Source organism: Balaenoptera acutorostrata, chromosome 9, assembly GCF_949987535.1.
Source record: "Balaenoptera acutorostrata chromosome 9, mBalAcu1.1, whole genome shotgun sequence".
Taxonomy (NCBI): Eukaryota; Metazoa; Chordata; class Mammalia; order Artiodactyla; family Balaenopteridae; genus Balaenoptera; species Balaenoptera acutorostrata.
In genome coordinates this window covers 1,943,291-1,964,751 of record NC_080072.1, presented here as the reverse complement: position 1 = coordinate 1,964,751, position 21,461 = coordinate 1,943,291, and the positions used below count along the sequence as shown (strand labels likewise).

At 65.9% G+C, this 21,461-nt stretch overlaps 1 protein-coding gene across 1 annotated transcript; it reads right to left on the bottom strand.

Moving 5' to 3' along the window:
- Positions 1-1,713: 1,713 nt before the first annotated feature.
- Positions 1,714-20,895, bottom strand: CD81 (CD81 molecule). The gene is made up of 8 exons (XM_057552907.1): positions 20,632-20,895; positions 8,865-8,979; positions 5,132-5,229; positions 4,251-4,325; positions 3,851-3,955; positions 3,023-3,124; positions 2,390-2,476; positions 1,714-2,298 (listed from the first exon to the last, which is right to left on the bottom strand). The coding sequence occupies exons 1-8, from the start codon at positions 20,695-20,697 to the stop codon at positions 2,236-2,238; spliced, it is 711 nt and encodes a 236-aa protein (XP_057408890.1). The 5' UTR covers positions 20,698-20,895; the 3' UTR covers positions 1,714-2,235.
- Between the last annotated feature and the right edge of the window lie 566 nt (positions 20,896-21,461).

The window sequence follows — 21,461 nt, the reverse complement described above, 5'->3', positions numbered from 1 at the left end:
CGCTCGGCCCTCTGGGAAACTGAGTCCTCTGCCGGCCGACGGCCGCGGCTTCCGCGCCTGAAGAACTACATCTCCCACAAGTCACTGGGCCGCTACTCCCGAGGCCTATCGGGAGTGTTGCCTCTGCGCATTCGCTGTCTTCGCTCCCGGAAACGGCGCTCTCTCGCGAAGAGACCGGAATTGACTAAGGCCAGGAGGGAGGCTGGGAGGCAGAACTACGACTCCCAAAATGCTCGAGGGCTAACGGCCAGCGCCGCGTTCCCGGGGCCGCAGCGCCACTTGCCGGAAGCCGCGAGGACCGGAAGTGCGTCGACGCGTGCGGCGTCGTTCCCGGGCACTTCCGGTCCTGGCCTGGAGCGGCCGGCCACGCCCTCGTGGGTTCCGGGAGCCGGGCAGCTGGGCGTGTCCCACGTTGCCCGCTCGTCCCAACCTCCCGACTGCCCGGGCCCGCCGTGCGGCAGCCCTCCTGGGAGAGGCGCCCTTACCTATTCCTGCCGATGGCCAATGGCCTGGCTGGTCATTTCTGCCCCGAAGCGCAGGGCAGATCCCGGTCTCCCCTGGACGGGCCGCACGTACCTCGGCCCGGGGCCCAGGCGGCCGGCGCCCTTTCCCTGCTGGCGCCTCGCCTGCTGGACGGCCAGAGCGCTCTCCCTCGCCCAGGGCTGCACCCCAAGAATCCAGCGTTCAGGCCATGCTGCGGCCTAGCCCAGGGACCCAGAGGGTAAACAGGACCCGTTCTGATCATCCCTAAGGCCGCCCCCATGCAGGGCCTCACCAGGAACGCGGAATCCAGGCCACCGCAGGCAGCTAGTTCACACTGCAGCTAGCAGGGGTGACACCCAGGCCTCGGCCAGGACGTTCCCAGGGCTTCGCAGCACAGGGAGAAGTAAAAAGGAGCGGGTTCCTTGGGCCATCCAGTTTTCCCAACCCACCAGCACCCCCCTGGACTGTGGAAGGGCAGGCCCGCTGAGGCCCTGTGACCCCCAGTGCAGGGCTGGGGTTAGTTTCCAAAATCAGCCCCCCAAGGAGGTCCCAGGGAGCCCTTGACGTATGAATCCCAGCCAGGGACTTGTTGTCTCAAGAGGTCAAGTTAATGTACATGCAGGGGGGTACCTACATGCAGCTCATGGTGACATCACCCAGCATTCCCGCTGGGGGCAGCAGCCTACCCAAGAGGTGGCTGGGCCTCAGTCCACGGTGGTGGGCCAGGTAGGCTCCCCCAGGTAGTGGCTGAGGCCTTGCCCTCCAGCCCCTGCAAGATGTGGCCACCCAGCCCCTTGATGGGACGTCTGCAAGCAACTAGAAGGTCAGAGAAGAGCCCCTCACACCCTTGGGAGGGAGCAGTGTGTCCATCCTCCTGAGCTGGCCCTCAGGAGGGCGGCGAGTCTTGCAGGGGCCCCACATCCTGTACCACATTCTTGGGCCGCCTGCCTGCCCCGCACAGACCCCGCTGGGCAGTGGTGCACAAGGAATGGGGGTGGGAGGGAGGGCCGGGTGGGGGCTGCTCCAGGTGGCACAAGGCCCAACAAAGGGGCACACCCTCCGCGGAGTCCTTCTGGGCGTCCCACAGACACCCACCAACAGGGTCGGCGGCACAGCCTGGGCCCAGCGAGGTCCAAAGAGCTGAGCACCGCCTGCGCCAGGCTCCTCGGCCCCTCGGGCTGCCCCTGGGTCTCAGACACCACGGGCACAGGAAGGGGCCGGACATTGTGGTAGCATGCCTGATTTTTCCTTCTTTATTGAATGACTTTCAAGATGTAATTACAATCGAAGGTGACGCGTTAGAAAGGAGAGGTGCGTTGAAGGCATAAGGCTGCTCGTGGACCCGGCTCTAGAGACAGGTGGCCGGAAAGGAACAAGGATTAAAAAAGGCTGAGCGTGTGCCACCCACGGGGACGGGTGGGTAGGAGGGCGCAGCTCAGCCGGACGGCCCTTCGTGGCCCCGAGGAGAAGCCCGGCTGAGCAAGCAGCGCCCCCGAGCAGCCCCAAAAGCAGAGGGGGCCCCTGCCCTGCAGTCCCCAGGGCCACTCACGTGCCACCTACAGGTGACATCAGCCCCGAAAGCAACAGGGAACTTCAGGACAAGAACGAAACCTCAAAAGTAAAAAGGCTGATAAGTGTAGCAGTGATACCAGGAGGTTATATACACAGGTGGTGACGGCCCCTCCTCAGAAGTGTCCGGCTCACTCTGGGGGCGCTGCAGGGGTCCCAGCGGCCCTCCGTGCGGCCTCAGCCTCAGTACACCGAGCTGTTCCGGATGCCACAGCAGAGCACCATGCTCAGGATCATCTCGAAGATCTGCGGAGAAGGGGGTGCGGGTGGGCAGGGGGGTCAGCACCCGGAGACCCGTGGGGGGGCCCTGAGCAGACGCCCGGCCCGCCCCACTCACCATGATCACAGCCACCACGATGGCGGCGATGCCGATGAGGTACAGCTTCCCCGAGAAGAGCTCGTCGATCTTCCCGTGGCAGTCCTCCTGCGGGGGCGGCCAGAGAGCAGTCAGAGGTGCCCGTCCTCAGCCCCCCGCGAGGCCGCAGCCCAGGGGCATTGCAGAAGGAGCACAGAGGGGCACAGCCCTGCCCCCCAGGACCCCTCAGCGGAGGTGTGAACAGGGCCTGGTCTCTGCCAGGTTTTAACTCACATCCGTTTTAAACAAACACGGAAATGGCGAGTGTGCCGTGTGCGCCCTCTCGCACTCAGAGGTTGGGAAGCACCCACGACGGGGCTGACCCGGGAGGTCAGGGCGCCTCCATGCCAGGTTCGGAGGGCTCCCCCATCGGGAACCTGGGCCAGAGACTCGCCTCCCCATAGGCCGGCCGGCAGCAAAAATCTGGCCGCAGCCCCCAGGCAGAGCAGCCCCAACTCCAGCCACAGGACTGCCCAGTATGGCCGTGTCCTTGCCCTTGCCAGCGGGAGCCCCGAGAGGGCCAGCCACCGCCCGGGACCCACCAGGGGAGGCAGCCAAATGGGGGAGGCAGCAGGCCCCGCCCCACCCCGGGAGGCCCCGCCCACCAGCACACACCTTGAGCAAGTTGCTGGCGATGCTGCCGCCCGAGGGGCACAGGCTGCCCTGGAACACGGAGGCGGTCGCCGCGCTCAGCGCGTTGGAGCCACAGCAGCTCAGCTGCGGAGACGAGGGCGCCGCCGTCAGCCCTGCGTACGCGGCCCGCGGGCGACAGGGTCCCCAGGAGCCGCGCCGGCCAGGCGTGGGGGCGGGGCGCGGGGCGGGGCGCTGGGCGGGTCCCCTCCAGGGGGAGAACGGAGCCCAGCGGCCCACTCCGCCCCCTCCTCGCACTCAGCTGTGTTGCGCAGAGACCCCTGCACCCCGGCTGCCTTGGCTCATCTAGTTCCCACCGGGGAGCCCCAGGTCCCTCAGAATCTCCCCAGGTCCCAATGCCCCTCCCGCTCCTGGCTGAGGTCTCACTGAGAGGACAAAACCCCCGGCCCCCCAGACGCCCTCCCCGGCCCCCGCCTCTCCCCTGGTCCCCCGGCCCCCCCCGGACACCCTCCCCACCTCCCCCCAGCCCCCCTGGACGCCCTCCCCGGCCCCCGGACCCCCCGGACGCCCTCCCCTCCTCCCCCCAGTCCCCCTGGACGCCCTCCGCAGCCCCTGCCTCTCCCCTGGTCCCCGGCCCCCCCCGGACGCCCTCCCCGCCTCCCCCCAGCCCCCCTGGACGCCCTCCCCGGCCCCCGCCTCTCCCCTGGTCCCCCCAGTCCCCCTGGACGCCCTCCCCGGCCCCCACCTCTCCCCTGGTCCCCCAGTCCCCCTGGACGCCCTCCCCGGCCCCCACCTCTCCCCTGGTCCCCGGCCCCCCGGACGCCCTCCCCGCCTCCCCCGGCCCCCCCGCACCGTCTCGTGGAAGGTCTTCACCACGGCCTTGGCATTGTTGGCGTCATCGTCCATGATGGCCTGCTGCAAGGCCTGGTCGTAGAACTGCTTCACGTCCTTGGCGATCTGGGGAGGGAGGCGGTCACAGCACAGCGGGACTGTCCCCCCCCGAGACGTGCCCTCGCCTGGCTCTCCCGGAAGGTATCACTCCCAGGACAGACCTGCCCGCCACCGAGCCCTAGAGGTGACCCTGCCTTCCACTCGGTCGCCATGCTGCCTCTTCCAGAAAGCCTACTGTGGGCTTCCTACCGGGAAGAGCCCTCCCAAAGCACCCTGCAATCCGACCCCTCCCCCGCAGCCCGAGCCCCTCCTCCCTCCCCACCAGCAGCCCCCCTGCCCCTCCCCACGGACACTGGCTCACCTGGTCCTTGTTGACAAAACCCCAGATGCCGGCGGCCACTTCACAAGCAAAGAGGATCACCAGGCAGGTGAAGAACTGAAAAGTGGAGGGGAGGGCAGAGAGAGGAGGGCAGAGAGAGGAGGTCAGAGCCGGCCAGAGAGGGCCCGGGGCTTCCTGAGGCCCCAGTGACCGACCGGCGTGTGTGGGGTGGCCGCTGGTATCCACCCACCCAAGACCCGACAGGGGATGAGAGGCGTGTAGCCGAGAAGCAGAATCTAGGACTCGGCCCGGCAGCGAGATGCCAATGTTCTCATCATCGCCGAGGGACCGGGCTCCACAGGATGGGGTGGGTGTGGGAGGGGAGGACACGGTTGGTTCTGGGCGGGTCGGAAAGGGCAGGGAGGCAAAGCCCATGGGAAGGGGGTCGCCGTGGTGCGCCTGGGCTCGCCCACCGGAGACACAGGCACAGCCTCCTGCAGCCCGCGTCTCCCAGACGCCAGGCCCTGGGCAGCACAGCCAGGCCTCCACTTCCCGTCCGTCGGTGGGTGACATGCCCAGGGCCACCTGAGGCTGGCTCTGGCACTGGGACCGGGACTCACTCCCTATTATATCTGTGGCTTTTTTTAAGAAGGAAGAAAGAGAAAAAGCAACTTTGGAACTCAGTAGGAACTAGACAAAGAACTAGACGTAACGGCAGTCCAGCTCGGAGGAATTTGAGACCCGATCGGGGAAACCAGAGAGCTGGCATTCTGGGGGAGGTCCGCAGGGCCAGACTGGCAAGAGGGGGCACCAAGCTCCACGTCGGGGACTGAAGGCGTTCTGTCTCCACCGGAGCTCCCGGTTCTGCCCCCGGCCGGCCCCGCAGCCCTCACCCTCAGCCCAGCCCCGGCCCAGGGCCTTACCGTCCCCAGCAAGCACTGGGACTCCTGGATGGCTCCGTAGCAGCCCAGGAACCCAACAAACATCATCACAGCACCCACGGCAATGAGGATGTAGATGCCTGCAGGGGAGAGACGGCTGCCCTCAGCGCCCTGACATCCCAAGGAGGCAGGACAGACAGACACCCCGATGCCCTGGCGTCCCAGAGGCCCCAGCGCCCCCGGAAGCCCCCCTCCCCCGCTGCCCAGGACTCTGGAGGGGCCACCAGGCGCTGACGGCCGCCCTGCTGGGAAGACGTCAGATGCCCGGTGGCTTGGAGAGGAGCTGCAAGGGCTTGGCAGCCCGGCGGGGCCGTGTGGGCCCCTCTCCAGGCCTCGGTTTCCTCCTCTGTGACGTGGATGGAGACCGGCGTTGCCGAGGCCAGGACCGAACGGCCCGTGGTGAGTGTTCAGAGAACTCAGTGCGACGCCACAACCCGGACCCACTCTGGTTCCCGCAGTCTCCGGGACTTGGGGGCGCCGTGGAGGATCACCCCCGTCTTGGCACAGAGGACCCAGCTGCTGGCCCGTGGGGTGGGGTGGAGGTGAGCCCAGGGGTCTGGCGACTCCACTTCACTTGTGCCCTCTCAGGCGGGGGCTCGAGTCCGGCTGCTCTGCTCAGAGGAGGGGGCTCTACCCGGCTTCTGAGGCCCTGACCCCGGGGGCTGGAGCCTGCTGGACGCAGAGGCCTGGCGGCTGGGACAGCTCGAGGATGGCCCACGGGGTCAGTCTGCCCCCCTGGCCTGCCCAGCACCCACTGCTGGTCATGCGGCCCTTCTCCGCGTCCACAGCTCACCCAGGCGGGGCCCGTGCCCCTTGAAACGCGGACCACGTCTCTCCAAGGACCTCCCACAACCCTAGTCCTACCAGCAGACCTGGGCCCACCCCCCAGTCGCCGTGGTTACGCGGCGGGCAGGCAGCCCGAGCCCCCTCCACAGTGCTAGGACAATGGGTCCCAGGGCTCCGGTGCCAAGGGCCTGTCGCCCCTGCCTGGCCAGGCTTTGGAGAAGGAGCCTGGGGGCCAGGACCCACTGCTGGGCTCAGAAAGCGCCCGGGGCCTCCCCTCTGGCCAGACGGAGCCTCCCGCCAGGCCTGCCCTCGGGAGCGCCTCACTCGGGCACAGCACCCTTGAGCCAGGTGACCTCTGCTCAGGTCCTGAGACCCCCGTCCCCACATCACTGCCTGAGGTTCAGCGAGATGGCACAGGGCGCCAGGGAGGGGCACCTTGGCGTTCGGGGCTCTGGAGGGTCCTGCGAGAGGCTGGGAGACCCAGAGGCGGTACCCGACCCACCCCACCCCCCCAGGCCCAGCCCCAAGCCCCCCACGGTGCCGGGCTTCCACCTAGAGCCCACGGCCTGGTTCTGGCCAGTGAGGTCCGGGACCCTCCTGGGCCCTGCAGCATTGCCCGGGGTGCTGAGCGAGCCCAGCTCACCCACCCCCGCTGCCTGGCATTGGACAAAGAGCTCTTGTCAGAGCCCACATCTGCTCCCCCACCTCCCTGGCAGGCCCCGTCTGCATCGGAGCCAGCAAGAGGCTCCAGAAGGCCGGCCCTGGGTGGGCAGGAACTCTGTGGCCAGAGGGGCTCTGAGAGGCCCCCGCCCACGGGGACACAGCAGAAGGCCCAGGGGCTAGCACCCAGCCTGCCGGGTGGTCCAGCAGCTACCACTGCTTCCCGAAGGGCAGGATTCTCCAGAGCCAGGAGAAGCCAGGGTCAGGCCCCAGGTGACGTGCGGCCCCCAGTGAGTGGACTGGGGGGACACCTGCTCCAATGCCAGCCTTGCCCCCCCGACGAGCCTCTCCCGTGGGACCACTTCCCCGCCAGAGCCTGAGCACAGCCCCGCCGCCTCCATTCTCCCGCCAAGGTCCCCCCAGACGTCTGCGCGCCTGGCCCGGACTGTGTCCCTAACCCAAGTCTGCAGCCTGTTGCCACTCCTGCCCCATCCTGGCCTGAAGCAGGGGAGCTTTCAGCTCCTCTCCCGCCTGCTGGGCCAGACGCTGGGCTGAGAGCAGGAGCCGCCCCAGCCACGAGGCTGGCGGCCCCGTCCCGAGCAATTTGGGAGGGACCCCTTCCCAGACTGCTCGCCCTGGGGCCGGTTCAACTCTGCCACCGGCAGAGCCCACACCCACTGCACCCAAGGTCCCAGAGGTGGGGATGCAGAGGTGGCAGCAGCCCTTCCCACACTGGGACAGAAGGCCCGGGCACGTGCTGGCTCAGACCCCCGTGGGGGCTCCGAGAGGGGAAGGAAAGTCCTGGGAGGAGCCCCGCGGGAGAGAAACCCCCCTCGAGGGCCCAGAGGACACTCCTGCGTCCTCAGACGTGTGGGCCCAGCTGACTGCCTTGCTTCTGAGGGGGCCTGGCACGTGTGCGGGGGCCCCGGGTCACGCACCCCTCGTGCCCTCTCGGGGGGCGGCCTCACCCTCTCCTCCTGAGACTCAGACCTGTGAGGGGCCCCACAGCGCGGGGGGAGCCCAGGAACCTGCGGAAGAGGGCTCGGGACCCTCCCCGGGACGGCTGGCCCTGGGAGCCACAGCCCCAGACGGCCACGGGCAGGGGGGCGGCAGGCAGCCCCACGGCCCCGGGCGGGACGGTGAGCGTGTGGGCCACTCCCGCTTCAGCAGCGGAGCGTGTGTCCCGCGTGCGGGGTCCACACAGGACGGAGGGCGCGCGCCAGGCCGCGGGGTGGCTGCTGGCCCCTCAGGGCGCCCTGAGCCCCGAAGGCCCCCTGCCCTGCTGCTCGGCCTGTGGGAGCGAGAGGGCCGGCCCAGGAGCCAGTCCTTTAAAGGACAGAAGCATCTCAACAAACACTCCCAGAGCTCCACAAGGGCCAGGCCCCACCTTCCCTGATGGCGGGGGGGGGCAGGGCCCCAGCAGGAGGCAGGGGGCACCCCTTCTCCCCTCCCGCCCCTCCGTCGCTCCTCCGGCACTCCCACCCCGACCCCAGGGGCCGCTGGCCCAAGCCCCCCGCCCCCCAGCCTGACGGACGCCCCGAAGGGGCCGCCACGGGCGCCCAGGAGTCAGACTCGCAGCCTCACACGGCGGCGATAGGCGTGGCTGCAGGGCTGAGTCACGAAGGCCCCGAGTCTCCATCCCCGGGGGGGCTCCGGGCTCCAGCCCCACCCTCCCAGGAAGCCTCCCCTGAAACACCCACCATATGACACAGAGGAGCGCAGGGGAAGGGGGCAGGCGCGGCCCAGTCTCAGTGCCACTAGACATTCCTGGTCCCCCCACTGGAAGGGACCTCTGTGCTGCCCAGCAACGCCCCTGTGTCGGGCCTCCCGAATGTCCCTCTGCCCCCGCCCCACCCAGCTGCCGCTCTCCTGCTCCTGCCCGCCCCCCAGAGGTGATCTGGTGGGGTCCCAAAAAGCCACACACACCCCCGCCAGTTCCAGCTCTCCCTGGGAGCACCCCCGGCCCAGGCAGGCACTGCACCAACTCCAGAGGGGACCCTCAAGGCCCCCAGGCTGACATAACCCCACCTACTCTCTGGCTCCGTCTCACCCTCTGGCCCCAAGAGCCCTTCCTGGCTGGCCTCCTCCCTGCCCCAGCAAGAAGCCAGCCCTGCTGAGCTGGCTCAGCCCCTGCTTCCTCCTGGAAGCCCTCCCTGACAGCCTGTCTGAGGCCTTACTGAGCTTATGATCACACATCCCAGTGGCCCGTTCGTGCCGGCCCCCAGCCCAGAGCAGGCCGGGGTCCCTCAGCCCGTCCTCTGCCACTTACCTACGTAGAAAGTGTTGGGTGCGGGCCTGTCTCCGAGCTCCAGGTAGAGGAGGTTGGTGGTCTGAGGGTCATGGCGAAGCCACAGGGCCACGCCTAGGATCACACCTCCAGCCAGCTGGGGAAAGAGCAGGGCATGGTGTCACTGGTGGCCCAGAGCCCAGCAGTGGTGAGCGAGAATCCACCACATTACACACACACACAGAGGAGGGTGCCGAACCCTCCTGTCTGCTGGGTCTGCGTGAAGGGCTTCCCTCCAGGTAGGACTCACTAGCCCCTGGGGTCTGGGCCGCCGCTGGCTCCAAATGTCTGATTTGCTGCCTTGGTTGTCAAGATGCCCCGGGGGGCCTGGGCATGGGGGACCATGTGGCTGGTCCCCGACCCTCCCGCCAGCACCACTGGAGTGAGACTCCCAGACAGGTTGCCAGATAAGATGCAGGACACCTGGTTAATCTGCATTCAGACAGACAACAAACACTTCTTTAGTATAAGTGTGTCCCAAACACTGCATGGAACATACTTATACCAAAAAAGTATTCACTGTTTATCTGAAGCGGAAGTTTAACTGATGACCTGTACTTTATCTGCTAAATCTGGCCAGACCTCGAGCACCCCAGGGAACGCTGGGCCCTCCTCCAGGGCGTGGCACTGCCCCAAGAGTCCCGAGCTCATCCGGGAGCCCCATCTTTGCTGCCAGGACAAGGAGGGGGTGGGCACTTGATGCCACTGGGGCCCTGGGGTGGTTGGCAGAGGCTGCTGGGGCCAGTGGCAGCCGGGAAGCCACAGGGCCAGGGCTTTGTGGGGTAACTCCCTGCCGTCGCGGAGACGGGAAACAGCCGGGGGAGCAAGGGAGCTCGCTGTGCTCGCCAGAGAGACCGCGAGGCGGAGGCTGCGCTGAGCGGCGGGCAGGAAAGGGGGCTCTGCTCAGAGCCTGGCATGGGGGGGCGCGGGCTTCCGGCTGACTCATGCCCCTGCGAGCACAGTGGCTCAGTGCTAGGTGGGGTCTGTCCTTGAGGGTGAGCCCAGACCAGGCCCAGCAGGCCCACGCCTGAGCATCTGACCCACCCAGGCACGCGCCCGGGCTGCCCCCCGCACCCTGGCCTCCTCCCCGAGGCAGCAACTCTCCCCGGAGCTACGAGCACCAGCTCCTACACAGACCGCCAGCTACGTGTCCAATGAGGAAGAGAAACCAAAAAGCGGACCCCAAGAGGACCACCTGGCCGGCCCAGTGCCTGCCCCCAAGGCCCTGGCCAGGGAGTGCGGCCCCGAGACAGGCTCAGTAGAGCGTGTGAGACTCGAAGCCCCAGCACCAGGGGCTGCCCCAAGGAAAGCCCCAAGCATCTCCAGGGATCTCCAGGCAGGTGACGCTAGGGCGCTGGTGGGGGGCGGGGAGGCCAGGAGCCCCGCGGCCCCGGCCCAGGCCCTCCTACGCTGGGCTCCGGGGACGATAAGGCTGGTGGGTACTGCTGGGACCGTCGGCGCCCGGCAGCAGCTGGGCTGCCCCTGAAGGTGGTGCTGTCGACACGGCCCCCCGGGGCGGGAGGCACCCTCTCTGCCCCCTCTTCCCAACTTTCAAGTAGGGACTCCACTCCCCACACCCAGGGCAGCACGCTTGCTCTCCCCCTTCCCGGAGCACATGCAGCGGGACCGGCAGGGTCCCTCCGGGGCACCCGGGCCCTGCGCACCCCTGGGAGGGCAATGCCGAACTCCCGGCGTCCCGCGGCTGCTCCGGGTGCCTGTCACACCCACAAGCGGGGGGAGGGGGGAGGGCCCGGGACGTGGGCAGGGGGAGGGGGAGGGCGGCGACGGGGCAGGTAGGCTCTGGAGGGAGTCCTGCCCCTCCGGCTCTCCCGAGCTGGCTGCCATCTGCAGCTCCAGGGGAGGCAGTGGTGAGGCTGAGGGTTGCCGTGGTAACTCTGGCTAGAAACCGCCACTTATTCTGTTTTGAAACTGTGGTCCAGAGACGGGACGTTCCAGGACGGAGGGGGTGGGGCAGGGGGAGCCCTGTCCTGGGCCTCCCTTGCAGTCAGAGAGGCCTGGCCCCAAGCCCCGACTCAGCCTCAGTATCCCCGTTGGTAAGGAGAGCTGAGCGCGGAGTGGCGCCTCCCGCCCCCCCTGGCTGGGCTGGGACCACCCCCATCTTCCCCATGCAGCCCCTCCCCCCAGAAGCCAAGGGGACAAGCCCATCTAGGGCACTTGGTCCTGACAGAAGTGCTGTGAGGGTGATGCTTATCCCAGCACCCAGATGCTAACCGCGGGGTGGCAGGCAAAGTCCCCAGCTCTCCTGTCTCGGGAAGGGCTTTCCACTGCAGGCCCCAGGATGTGCGGGGGGCAGGGGCGGAGGGGGGACAGCAGCCTCCAGGCTCCCCTGTGGCTCCGCCCCCCTCCTGAAGGCTGAGCAGGGAAGGCAGTCCTGCCTCCAGGCAAGGGAGAGCCTGGTGCTTAAGTGTACCCTCCTCAGCCGGTTCTCAGTCATTCCAGGCCCCGCACAGACCCGCTGGGGTGGGCCTGGCTGAAGGCAATCAATGGTGGCAGTGACCACCCCCAGTTTTGGGGGGTGGGATGGGCATTCACCTAAGGTCACCTACAGAGGAAGGGCAAAGGTAGCACTGCGAATCCCCCCCCAATCCCCCCACCCAGGCCGTGAGAAAGGGCAGAGGGTGGGGTGGACCCATGCCTCTGCAGGGAGGGGGTGCCCAGGGCAGGGCAGGGGTCCCAGAAACAGCAGAGGTCTGAAAGAAGCCTGCTCTTCAAAAGATAACCCACAGACCGGGGCTTGCAAATGGCTAACAAAGGACCCGTATCCAAAATTTATAAAGAACTTGCAAAACTCTAACGACAAGAAAACAAAACAACCGGTTTTTAAAAAACGGGCAAAAAAAAAAAAAAAATTGGACACATCACCAAAGAAGAAATGTGCACAGCAAATAAACGCATGGAAAGACACGCAGTCATTGGTCACAGGGAGATGCGAATCAAACCACAGTGAGACACCCCCCAGCTCCTATGGGATGGGCTGAAGTGAGAAGACCCCCAGGCGAGGGTGGGGAGCAGCGGGGACACAGAAGACAGAGCTCGGGTCCTCGGGACGTTCTCCACCCCTCCACCCGCCATGCGCCCAGCCCCTGCACCCCCAGTACTGCCCCAGGTGGGGTGGAAGCTCGTGCCCACACAAACGTGCCAGCAGCTTTCCTGGTAACACCCCCAAACCGGGGACAACCCGATGTCCTTCAAGCGGTCAGTGGGTGGATACCCACCAGCAGGGGAAAGGAAGAAACTACTGGAACTACTGACACAACCACCAGAGTGAATCTCCAGATAATCCCGCGGATTATCAGAAACAGACCAAGAGGAAAAACCACCACCTTCCGATTCCGTTCATATAAAAAGTACAGGAAATGCCGATCACAGGCACAGATGACAGGCCAGCGGGTGGCCTGGGACGGGGAGGAGGGATCCCAAGGCCCCGGGGACACCTCTGGGGGTGATGGATACACTCACTCTCCTGGTGGACCACTCTCTAAGTCTCACAGGTGCCTCCTTACGTCAAAACCTACCAAGCTGTACGTTTTAAACGTGCAGTTGACGCTATGTCAAACAAAGCTGTTTAAAAAACCCCACACACCCAAATCCCCGTCCATTGAACTTCTAAGCAGCAAAGCCTTTAGGGGTAAATGTTTCTTCTGGTCCCAAAGGATCCAGCCTGCTGTCTTCATGCCAACCGTCCACCAAGTTGAGGACCCCCAGGCTTCTAGCGGCCAACAGCAAGCATCTGGAAACGCTGAAGTCCTGTCCACAGAACTGAGGTTTTAGGGTCAAAGAAGGGACTGGATAAACTAAGGAACACTTATGCCCGCTATAAAACAGAGTCCAGACTTAACGGAAAGCACTCAGTCCTCGCATTGGGTGGGAATCAGAGTGTGGCAGCCAAGGGCCCCCAGAGCCTCTGGCTGCTGGGTCATCTCAGGACCATCTCGGCACCTTTGTGCCTTTGTGCCTCCAATATCCTTGTGTGTATAATGAGGAACTAAAAGTACACAAGCTGAAAAGATGTGGTACATTTATACAATGGAATATTACTCAGCCATAAAAAGGAATGAAATTGGGTCATTTGCAGAGACGTGGATGGATCTAGAGACTGTCATACAGAGTGAAGTTAAGTCAGAAAGAAAAAAACAAATATCGTATATTAACGCATATATGTGGAACCTAGAAAAATGGTACAGATGAACCGGTTTGCAGGGCAGAAATAGAGACACAGACGTAGAGAACAAACGTATGGACACCAAGGGGGGAAAGTGGAAGGGGGGGGTGGGGGGGGTGGGATGAATTGGGAGATCGGGATTGACATGTAGACACTGATGTGTATAAAATAGATAACTAATAAGAACCTGCTGTATAAAAAATAAACAAAATAAAATTCAAAAAATAAAATAAAAGTACACAAGCTGACATACGCAGAGCACTCAGATGATGCCACCGTATAGAGAGAGCGTTCGACGGCGCTGGCAGTTACTGTGGCCACCCGCAGGAGTTTCCGGGCAGGCTGATCAGTGGCAGAGTCTGACACATCGTCACTCACCCCCTCCCTCTCTCCTGCTAGCTGGCCTGGCAGAAGTGCCACTGCCACCTGCTCCTGCATCCTGAGATGCTCCGGCTCGGGTGGGGCTGGCGAGCAGCTCAGGAAGGAGCCCCTAAGCTGTTGGGATTACTGAAGGGCTCCACACCAGGGGACGGCACGGACTGTTTGTAATCCTATGAAAGATGCAGTTTCTGTTTCTTTCTTCCTCCTTTCCGAGAACTAATAAATAATAGCGTCAACTAAAAAAGGGGCGGGGGGGCTGCCAAGTACACTGGGTTCCTGCCCGGCCTGTCTGCGTTTCCAAGAAGCAGCTGGAAGGGCGTAGGAGTGGGTGCTGCCCGGGCAGGCCTGGGGCAACCTTCCCCCCCCAACCCCTGGCTCCTGCCAGGCCCTGAGTGGGAGCTGAGCTGGGATCTGTCTTCCATCCCTCCCCACCCACACGTGCTGGCCCAGTGGTCACCCCAAGTCCTGCCCACGCGTTCCAGGAGTGACAGGGACACCCACGCATCAACGTGCTCCCTTAATTAGCAGCGCTGATGCTCTCAGAGACAGATGATAGAGCGGGCAGCTCCATCGTCACCCGGGAAGGGCCTTGGCTCTGAGCCGCTCTGCTCCCTAACCCACCACCGCAAGGGGTGCACACTCTTGCTGGGAAAATATGCCACGAAGTGCCCATGCAGTTCAGCAACCAGGAGGTCCTGGGGGCCTGGAGACCCTCCCCAGGAGGGCAGTGAAGGCCACAGGCAGGAAACGCCCTTGCAGACACCGGGATAAGTCAGAGGAGAGAGGTGCAGCAAAGACCCTTTGAGGATGGGATGTGGAGGGTCAGTGGGGGCAGAAGCCACCACCCTCGGGCTGGGCGGGGACCTGGGTCCCTGAAGGCAGACCCTCCATCTCCACCCACCATGAGAACGGGGTGATGCGGGGCCCGACTCAGCCTTCCCGGGGGGTGGGCAGCGACCCTACGGCCCTGTCGCGCCCTCCGGGAACACGGCCACCAAGCTCAAGGCGGGAAGGAAGTACAGAGAGAGGAGCAAGGACCCCTGCCTCAGCCAGGAAGCGGAAACCACTCTCCAGGCCCCTCGACATCAGGAAGCCGCCTGGACTGGCCTCTAAGAATAGCTGCGGGGGCGGAAGAGGGCACTGGCCCTCCTGGGCCCCACCAGCTGCGGGATGCAGGAGCCCCTTGTCACCGGGAGGGGAGTGCAGGCCCCCGAGGACACCCTGCCACCTCTCCAGGTACAGCAGAGTGGGCCTGGGGAACCCGCAGGGCCCGGCTGCTTCCTGGGCCCGTCCCCGAGCCTACCTACCACCCACTGCAGGCGGGGAGGCCGGGAAGCGGCCTGCTCCCCGGCCCCACACCCACCCCACTGGCTGAAAGGGCCCCTCTTGTGGGATGTCCCTCTGTCCCCTCAGCCCCTGCAGCGAGGGGCATGTGGACACAGACGTCCCAGCCACCTGCCAGCAAAGGGCACTCGAGGGGCTGCAGCGGGGCTCACACATCCGACAAGGAGGATCTGGGTAGGCTGGGCAAACGCTGGGAGGAACACAGGAGGTGGGTGGGCCCAGGCAGGGGCCAGAGGTGAGTGGAGGGGCCCCGGGGCAGGTCGGGTTCTCTGGCTGCCACGTGCTCCCCGTGCAAACCCAGGCACAGCCACCCGCCCTTGGGGATGCCCGGCCCCTGCCTGGAGCCATGCCGGCCGCGAACCGCAGTGGTTGAAGGACCGGCCCTGGTTTCCAGTCTGCCTCCACCACTTCCTCGTGTGGGCACTTGGGACCTCGGTCTCCTTATCGCTCCAGCGGGCCAGCTGGAGGCAAAGGGCATGGCTCCAGCCCAGTGCCCGCCTGGCACAGGGGTGTGGGGCTTCGTGTGCGCCCGAGCTGTTATCTCGGGGACAGAGGGGAAGACTGTTCGTCCAGCAGGCGGGCGGCCGAGCCCCCGGGATGGGGAGCAGAGAGGGCCTGGGCCGTGTGAGAGGGAGACTCCCCGTGAGCTCCGGGGGCGGCAGGACTGCAGAGGGTGCTTCCCAAGCCCGCCGAGCACCCCCGAGACCAATGCCGTCAAGCTCTGGGGCTCAGGCCTCCCAGCACCCGGGACTGGAGACCAGGAAGGCGGGCGGCCCAGGGTCCTTCCTTCTGTTCCCCTGCAGCCCCGGGGTCACGGCCTGACCTCCACATTCCCGCCAGGAGCTGGCTGCTGGCTACCAAACTCAACGCCCAGCTGCAGGTGATGTGACAGGTAAGGCGGGTTACAGGGCGCCGTTAGACGTTCCCCGAGGGAGAGTTATGACCCAGGCCGGCCTGCGTGTGGGAGGTGGTACAGAAGATTCCCGTGTGACGGCTCGGGATGCCAGGGGGCCGCCCACCCACCCATCCCGCATGGTCCCAGTTTCCTGTCCTTCACCTTCTCCACAATCATCCCGTTACCCCAGTAACTGGGGGCAGGGGAAGCACTAAGTTTCCAAAGTTAGAAGGGGCATGGCTTCAAAGAAGAGGGCAAGGCGGCTGCCTGCTCCCCAGGCCTCTGTGGCATTCGGCCCCCCACGGCTGGGCTCTCGACCACCCTGCCCGCAGCACCCTCCCCCACCACGCACCGAGCCCCAGCTCTAAGGTGCCTCCCTGCCCTCCGAGCCCTGCAGCCCTCGAGCCCAGGGAGGGCGGCTACGCGCCCACAGGCACCCCTGCGACCACACGCTGGTGGCCGGCCAGCGAAGGGAGACCTACTGCCAGCTGATCGGCCACCCCTGGGGCCAGGACGCCTGCCCGCCTGTGGGGATTCCCCCAGCACCTGGGGGCCCACCTGGAGCCCCAGGTGGTCCTGCGTGAAGCAGCACCTGCTCTGCCATTGGAAGGAGGGGCTTAGGCCAGGCCCCACAGTACAAAGTATGGGGGTGGGGGAGGGGCACTGAAGCCCAGAGGCTCTGGAAGGAGGTGTGCTGGGTCACATCACACCTGCAGGACACCTGGAAAGGGCCGATTCGAAGTGAGCTTGGTGCTCCGCGCAGCATGAGGAGTCCCGGCCACAGGGGCCTGCTGCCTGCAAGGAGGAAACCCCCAGCCCAGGCTGCGGGCCCAGCCTGCGTCTCGGGGGGTGGGCAGAGCCAGGGTCCCCGCATTTCTCCCCCACCCCTACCTGGGGCCCTCTCCAAAACGCTGCACAAGTGCAAAGGTGACGTCCACCCCTCCCACGGGTGCCCGGACTCTACACCTTATTGATTTTCATGGCTCTTCCCTGTCGTGGGATTTCAGGCGCTGAAATGAAGGCGGGGGGGTGGGGGGTAGATTATATGGGACGGGGGTGCTTTGGGGGGCCCATCTCCCTGTCTGGACTTGGAAGCAGTATGAGTTAGGGACTGGGGGTGGGGGTGGGAACCCCACAGGGTGGGCACCGCATCGGCACTGGAGCAGAGCCGGCCAGGGTCCCAGGCTCCCCGCTTCTGGCTCCAGCTCTGCACCCCGTAATGCCCAGACACTCTCCCTGGGGCCAGCCTGTCCTGGGCACAGACCACAGATTTCCTCTTCTCAGCAGGGCCTGGCCCAACAGCCGTTTCCCCAAAGCGTGGCAGCCAGACGCCCGGGGGCACCAGGGGAGCCCACTTGCCCTCCCACTGAAACCAGGAATAGGAAATCCCTGCCCCCAGCCACAGCCTGCCGGGGTCACGTCCCCTCTCCGAGAAGGAAGAAGACAGAACCACTAAGTGAGAGACAGCCATGTGCTGTCCGGAAGCAAGAATTTAAAGCCAGTTAGCAGGGCTGCTCGTCAGCCCCACTCCCAACCAGGTCTGGCCGCCCTGCCCCTGCTACCTCTGGAAGGAAGCCCTGACTGCATTCGGCCAGAGGAGCTGCCAGGCCCAGGCAGGAGAGGCTATGATCACACCCATTTCACAGATGAGGCAAGCAGGGCTCACACAGGGCGTTCACCCGCCCCAGGTCGCCCCAGGTCGCCCACTCGAGTGGGGTGAGCAAGGAAGCAGCGGCAGGCGCCTCTGCTCATCCTGAGCTGCTCCAGCAGCAGGCCTTGAGCCCCAGTCACCTCGCCAGGAAGCTCCCGGGCCACTCCACCAGCAGGAATTCCATGCCCTTGGTGGAGTATCTGCACCGTCTCCCCAGCTCGGGCCGGGCTGCTGCTCTTCCTCCTGCCGTGTCCCCACCTCACACCTCCGGGCCCGCCTGGCCAGGGGGCCCCAAAGCAGGCCGGGGTCAGGCGTGCTGAGTGCACACAGCCTGGGCCCCGGGGTCTGGCGCGGAGAGGTGGGACAGCAAGTGTGTGTGCTGGGGTGTGTGGGCGTGCATGGTGACCGGCTCCTTCTTAGACAGCATGCCAGCCTGCCTCTGATGCTGCCGCCCACGGGGGAAGGCTTTACTCTCTGAAATGAAACTTTAAAAAGTGCCCAGATCCAGGGACTGGATCCTGCCCAGATCCTGGTGGCGCAGTGGTTGAGAATCCGCCAGCCAATGCAGGGGACACGGGTTCGAGCCCTGGTCCGGGAAGATCCCACGTGCTGCGGAGCAACTAAGCCCATGCGCCACAACTACTGAGCCTGCGCTCTAGAGCCCGTGAGCCACAACTACTGAGCCCGCGAGCCACAACTACTGAAGCCCACACGCCTAGAGCCCGTGCTCCACAACAAGAGAAGCCACTGCAATGAGAAGCCCGCACACCGCAACGAAGAGTAGCCCCCTCTCGCCGCAACCAGAGAAAGCCCGCTCACAGCAATGAAGACCCAACACAGCCAAAAAAAAAAAAAGCCCAGATCCAAGTCCAGACACCCATCCTCAACCTCTTGACCCAGCTCCCACCCCCAGCACCCCCTTACTGCACTGTGGCCGGGTGCACGGTGAGTGGGTGGGGCTGGGCACCAGGGGCCCTCCCTCACCCACTGGACCCTGCGGGGGCCTCCCAGGCGCCCAGGCGTCTAAGCCCCTTCCCCAAGACACTGCCTACACTGGCCAAGGAATGCGGTCTTCCCTACCAGCCACCATGCCCAACACCCATTTCCTGAACTAATCCGACGACAACCCCAGGGGAAGGACCCCCGCTTCAGCAGGGAGGAAGCCCGGGACCAGAGCAGCAGGGCGGGGACTCCACCGAGGTCCAAACCCCTGGTACCAGGCTCTTGGCCAAGCGATGCTGGGGGAGGGGTTGCACAGAGAGCCCCGCCCCCCCACCCCACCCCCACCCCGCCTGGCTCAGCGTGGCATCCCACCACAGGGGGCGGCCCAGCATGGGTGGGTGGGGCCTTGCTGCCACTGGAAGCGAACGCTCCGCTGGTTTGCTGGGCATGCCCAGGGAGGGAGGGAAGGGGAGAGGCCTCAGGAACAATTCCTTAAGCCCGAATACAAAGTGGCCCAGGGTGGGGGTGGGGATGTGTCAGGCCTCCACCCCTGCTGCCTGGGAAGTTACCAGAGGTACCCAGGCTGAGCTAGGAGGGGGCGGGGGGAGCCTGATCTGGAGACCTCCCAGGCTGTGCGGGTGGGAGGGACTTACCCCGCCCCTACACTCAGTCCAAAGGCAAGAATCCACTCCTGCTAAGTCCCCTTCCTCCGCCCCCCTCCCCCTCCCAGCAGGGCCCTCCCAGGCTCTGCGGGTACGGACTGGCTCAGGGGCTGGCAGAGGGGTGTCCCGGTGACACCCCTTGCCAAGACCACCCCCTCAGCAAAGGCTGCGCGGCCCACCCTGGCCCATCCTGACAGCCTAACCGCTCCCACCCCCAGGGCAGAGGCTGCTGGCTACAGGACCCCCACCGGTGCCCCTGCAGGGAGGATGTGACACCTCCACTCCGTGTCCAGTCCCTGCCCTCCCCACCCCAAATACCTCAGTGCCCCGAGGTCCACCCTGGGACCCTTGGCCGTCCAGATGGCAAACAGATGTCCCCGGGCCCACACACTTTTCCAGGAGCCATTTTAAAAGTTTACCCTCCCAGTGTCAACTTAAGAAAGCACCCACCAGACGTTGTCCTGGTCCTCCATGACAAGGGGTGAGCAGCCTGGGGTGGCAGAGAAGCAAGAAGGGGCCAGGAGGGGGCCCGGGTCACTCTGCCCAGGGGACCGCAGGGGACGCAGGACACAGCTGTGAGAGGGGCTCCCGACAACCATTCCTGGTCTCTCCGGGCCAGAAGGAGATCTCCACCCCCCTAATTCCAACACTGACAGGAAATGGAAACAAAAGCCAAAGCTTCATCAGTCACAGGCCAGCAGTGAAGACTGATGAGGAAACACAACTCAGGCCAGCAGCCCACAGACCCCAGGAGACCCTCCCGCACCCTGAGACGTCCAACCCGTGGGCTCCTCTTTCCAAAGCGGCCTCCCAAGCCCGGACCTGGACATCCACCCAGCCCCGGCACCCCTGGGGCTCGGAAACCCCAGGTCTCCAGGCTCCCTGCCTGTGCCAACTCAGAACACCCGCCCAGCCCCTTGCCCCTCACAGCCTCCACGGCGCCCCAGGGGGAGGACGGGCTGGAAGGTCAGGCTGGGTGAGGAGGGGAGGAGGATGGGGCTCCACAAGCTGGGGGCACCGGGGGGGGGGAGGCACCCCAGCACGCGGGCCACCCGGGGCCCTGGGCGCTTCCTCTCTGCGCTTCGCCCCGGCCCGGACCCCCATACGACCCTCAGGGTGGCGACAGCAGGCAGGAGGGTGAACTGGACTGGTCCCAGGATGGGGTGGACGGTCCCCAAGACTCTGGCAGAGTGTGCGTCGCCCGCCACCGCACTGGGCCGCCCATCTAGGGGCGGTGGCCCCGATGAGCTCATGGGGGCGGGGCGTCTGGAGCCCCGCCCTCGAGCCCCTCAGTCCCCGCGAAGCAGGGTGGTCCCAGAAACAGCGGCCAGGAGGGCTGAGCAGTGGCCGGGTACTGGGTTCGGAGCGCGCACCCACCGCACCACCACCATCACCAACCGGGAACAGACCCCAGGTCCCCAAACGGCCCGGCCCGGCCGCGGGGCTCTGGGTCCCGACGCGCAGAGGCCCGAAACCCGTCTTGGAGCCCCCCGCCCCGCCCTCGAGGGGCACGGCGGCCCCGGACGAGCCCCACCGCTGCGACCCGCCGGCCTAGGACCCCCCACCTCGCGCTCGGCGCACACAGGTGGTCCTGCAACTTGGCGGCCCGGTTGCGCCCCCTTGGCAGGGCCTAGCGGGGCGCGGCCTGCCAGGCTCGGGGAGCGCCCTCCCACCCGCGGCTCCGGGCTCACCCAGAAGACGAAATTGAAGACGAAGAGCAGGTACTTGATGCACTTGGTGCAGCCCTCCACCCCCATGGTGGCGCGGGCGGCGGGCGGCCTGCGGGGCGCGGGCCGGTCCTGGGCGGCGGGCGCGGGGCCTGGGCGCCTGGTGGGCGGCCGGTGGCCTGGCGGGCGGCTGGGACGCGCGGACGGGGGGCACGAAGGGCGCTGGAGGCCTGGCCGAGAATCGCCTGTGTGTTTGCCGCCGTTGCGCGCTCGCTTTCTGGCCGGGCGCGCGCCCCACTCCGTCACTTATAGGGCGCCGAGGCCACGCCCCCGAAGCCCCGCCCCCGACCCTGCCGCCCGAGCGCGGAGAGGCAGCAGCCCCAGGCCCCAGCCCAGCCCCCGGGGAGGCGGAGCGCACGTCCCTTCCCCCCTCGCTCACACACATCGGGGTGTCAGACCTGGTGCAGTCAGGATCCCGGGGCCTGGGCACAGAGTGCCAGGCGCGGCACGCGTCCCTGGGCTGCAGGCGCGCTCGGATTCCCCTAAGGGGCCGCGCCGGAGGACAGGCCTGCAGGCGGGGAAAACTGCTTCGCCTCCTCCCTCAGGCGCCTGGGACTCTGGTAGCAGGCCCCGCGGAGGAGGTGATGCACGGGCGCCAGCTCTGCCGAGATAGCAGCGCGCTTGGTTCACAGCGCTCCCGGGATAGGAACCCGGCTGGCGGTGACGAGGCCCTGGCCTGAATATCCCGGAAGGCGAGCCTAGGCCGCCAAGCCCTTGTCCCATGGAAGGGGGAGTCCCTGAGGGCTGTTGGAAGAGTCTGTGCTGGAAAGGTCACGGACAGGGTGTCCCCTAGG

Bases quoted from the DNA above. Each gene is read 5' to 3' on its own strand.
- CD81 (XM_057552907.1), bottom strand. From the start codon at position 20,697: ATGGGGGTGGAGGGCTGCACCAAGTGCATCAAGTACCTGCTCTTCGTC. The intron at 4,326-5,131 runs GTAAGGCCCTGG...TCCACTTTTCAG, and splicing joins CCCAGTGCTTGCTGGGGACG to TTCTTCACCTGCCTGGTGAT. The intron at 2,477-3,022 runs GTGTGTGCTGGT...CCGCCCCCGCAG, and splicing joins TCGCCAGCAACTTGCTCAAG to GAGGACTGCCACGGGAAGAT.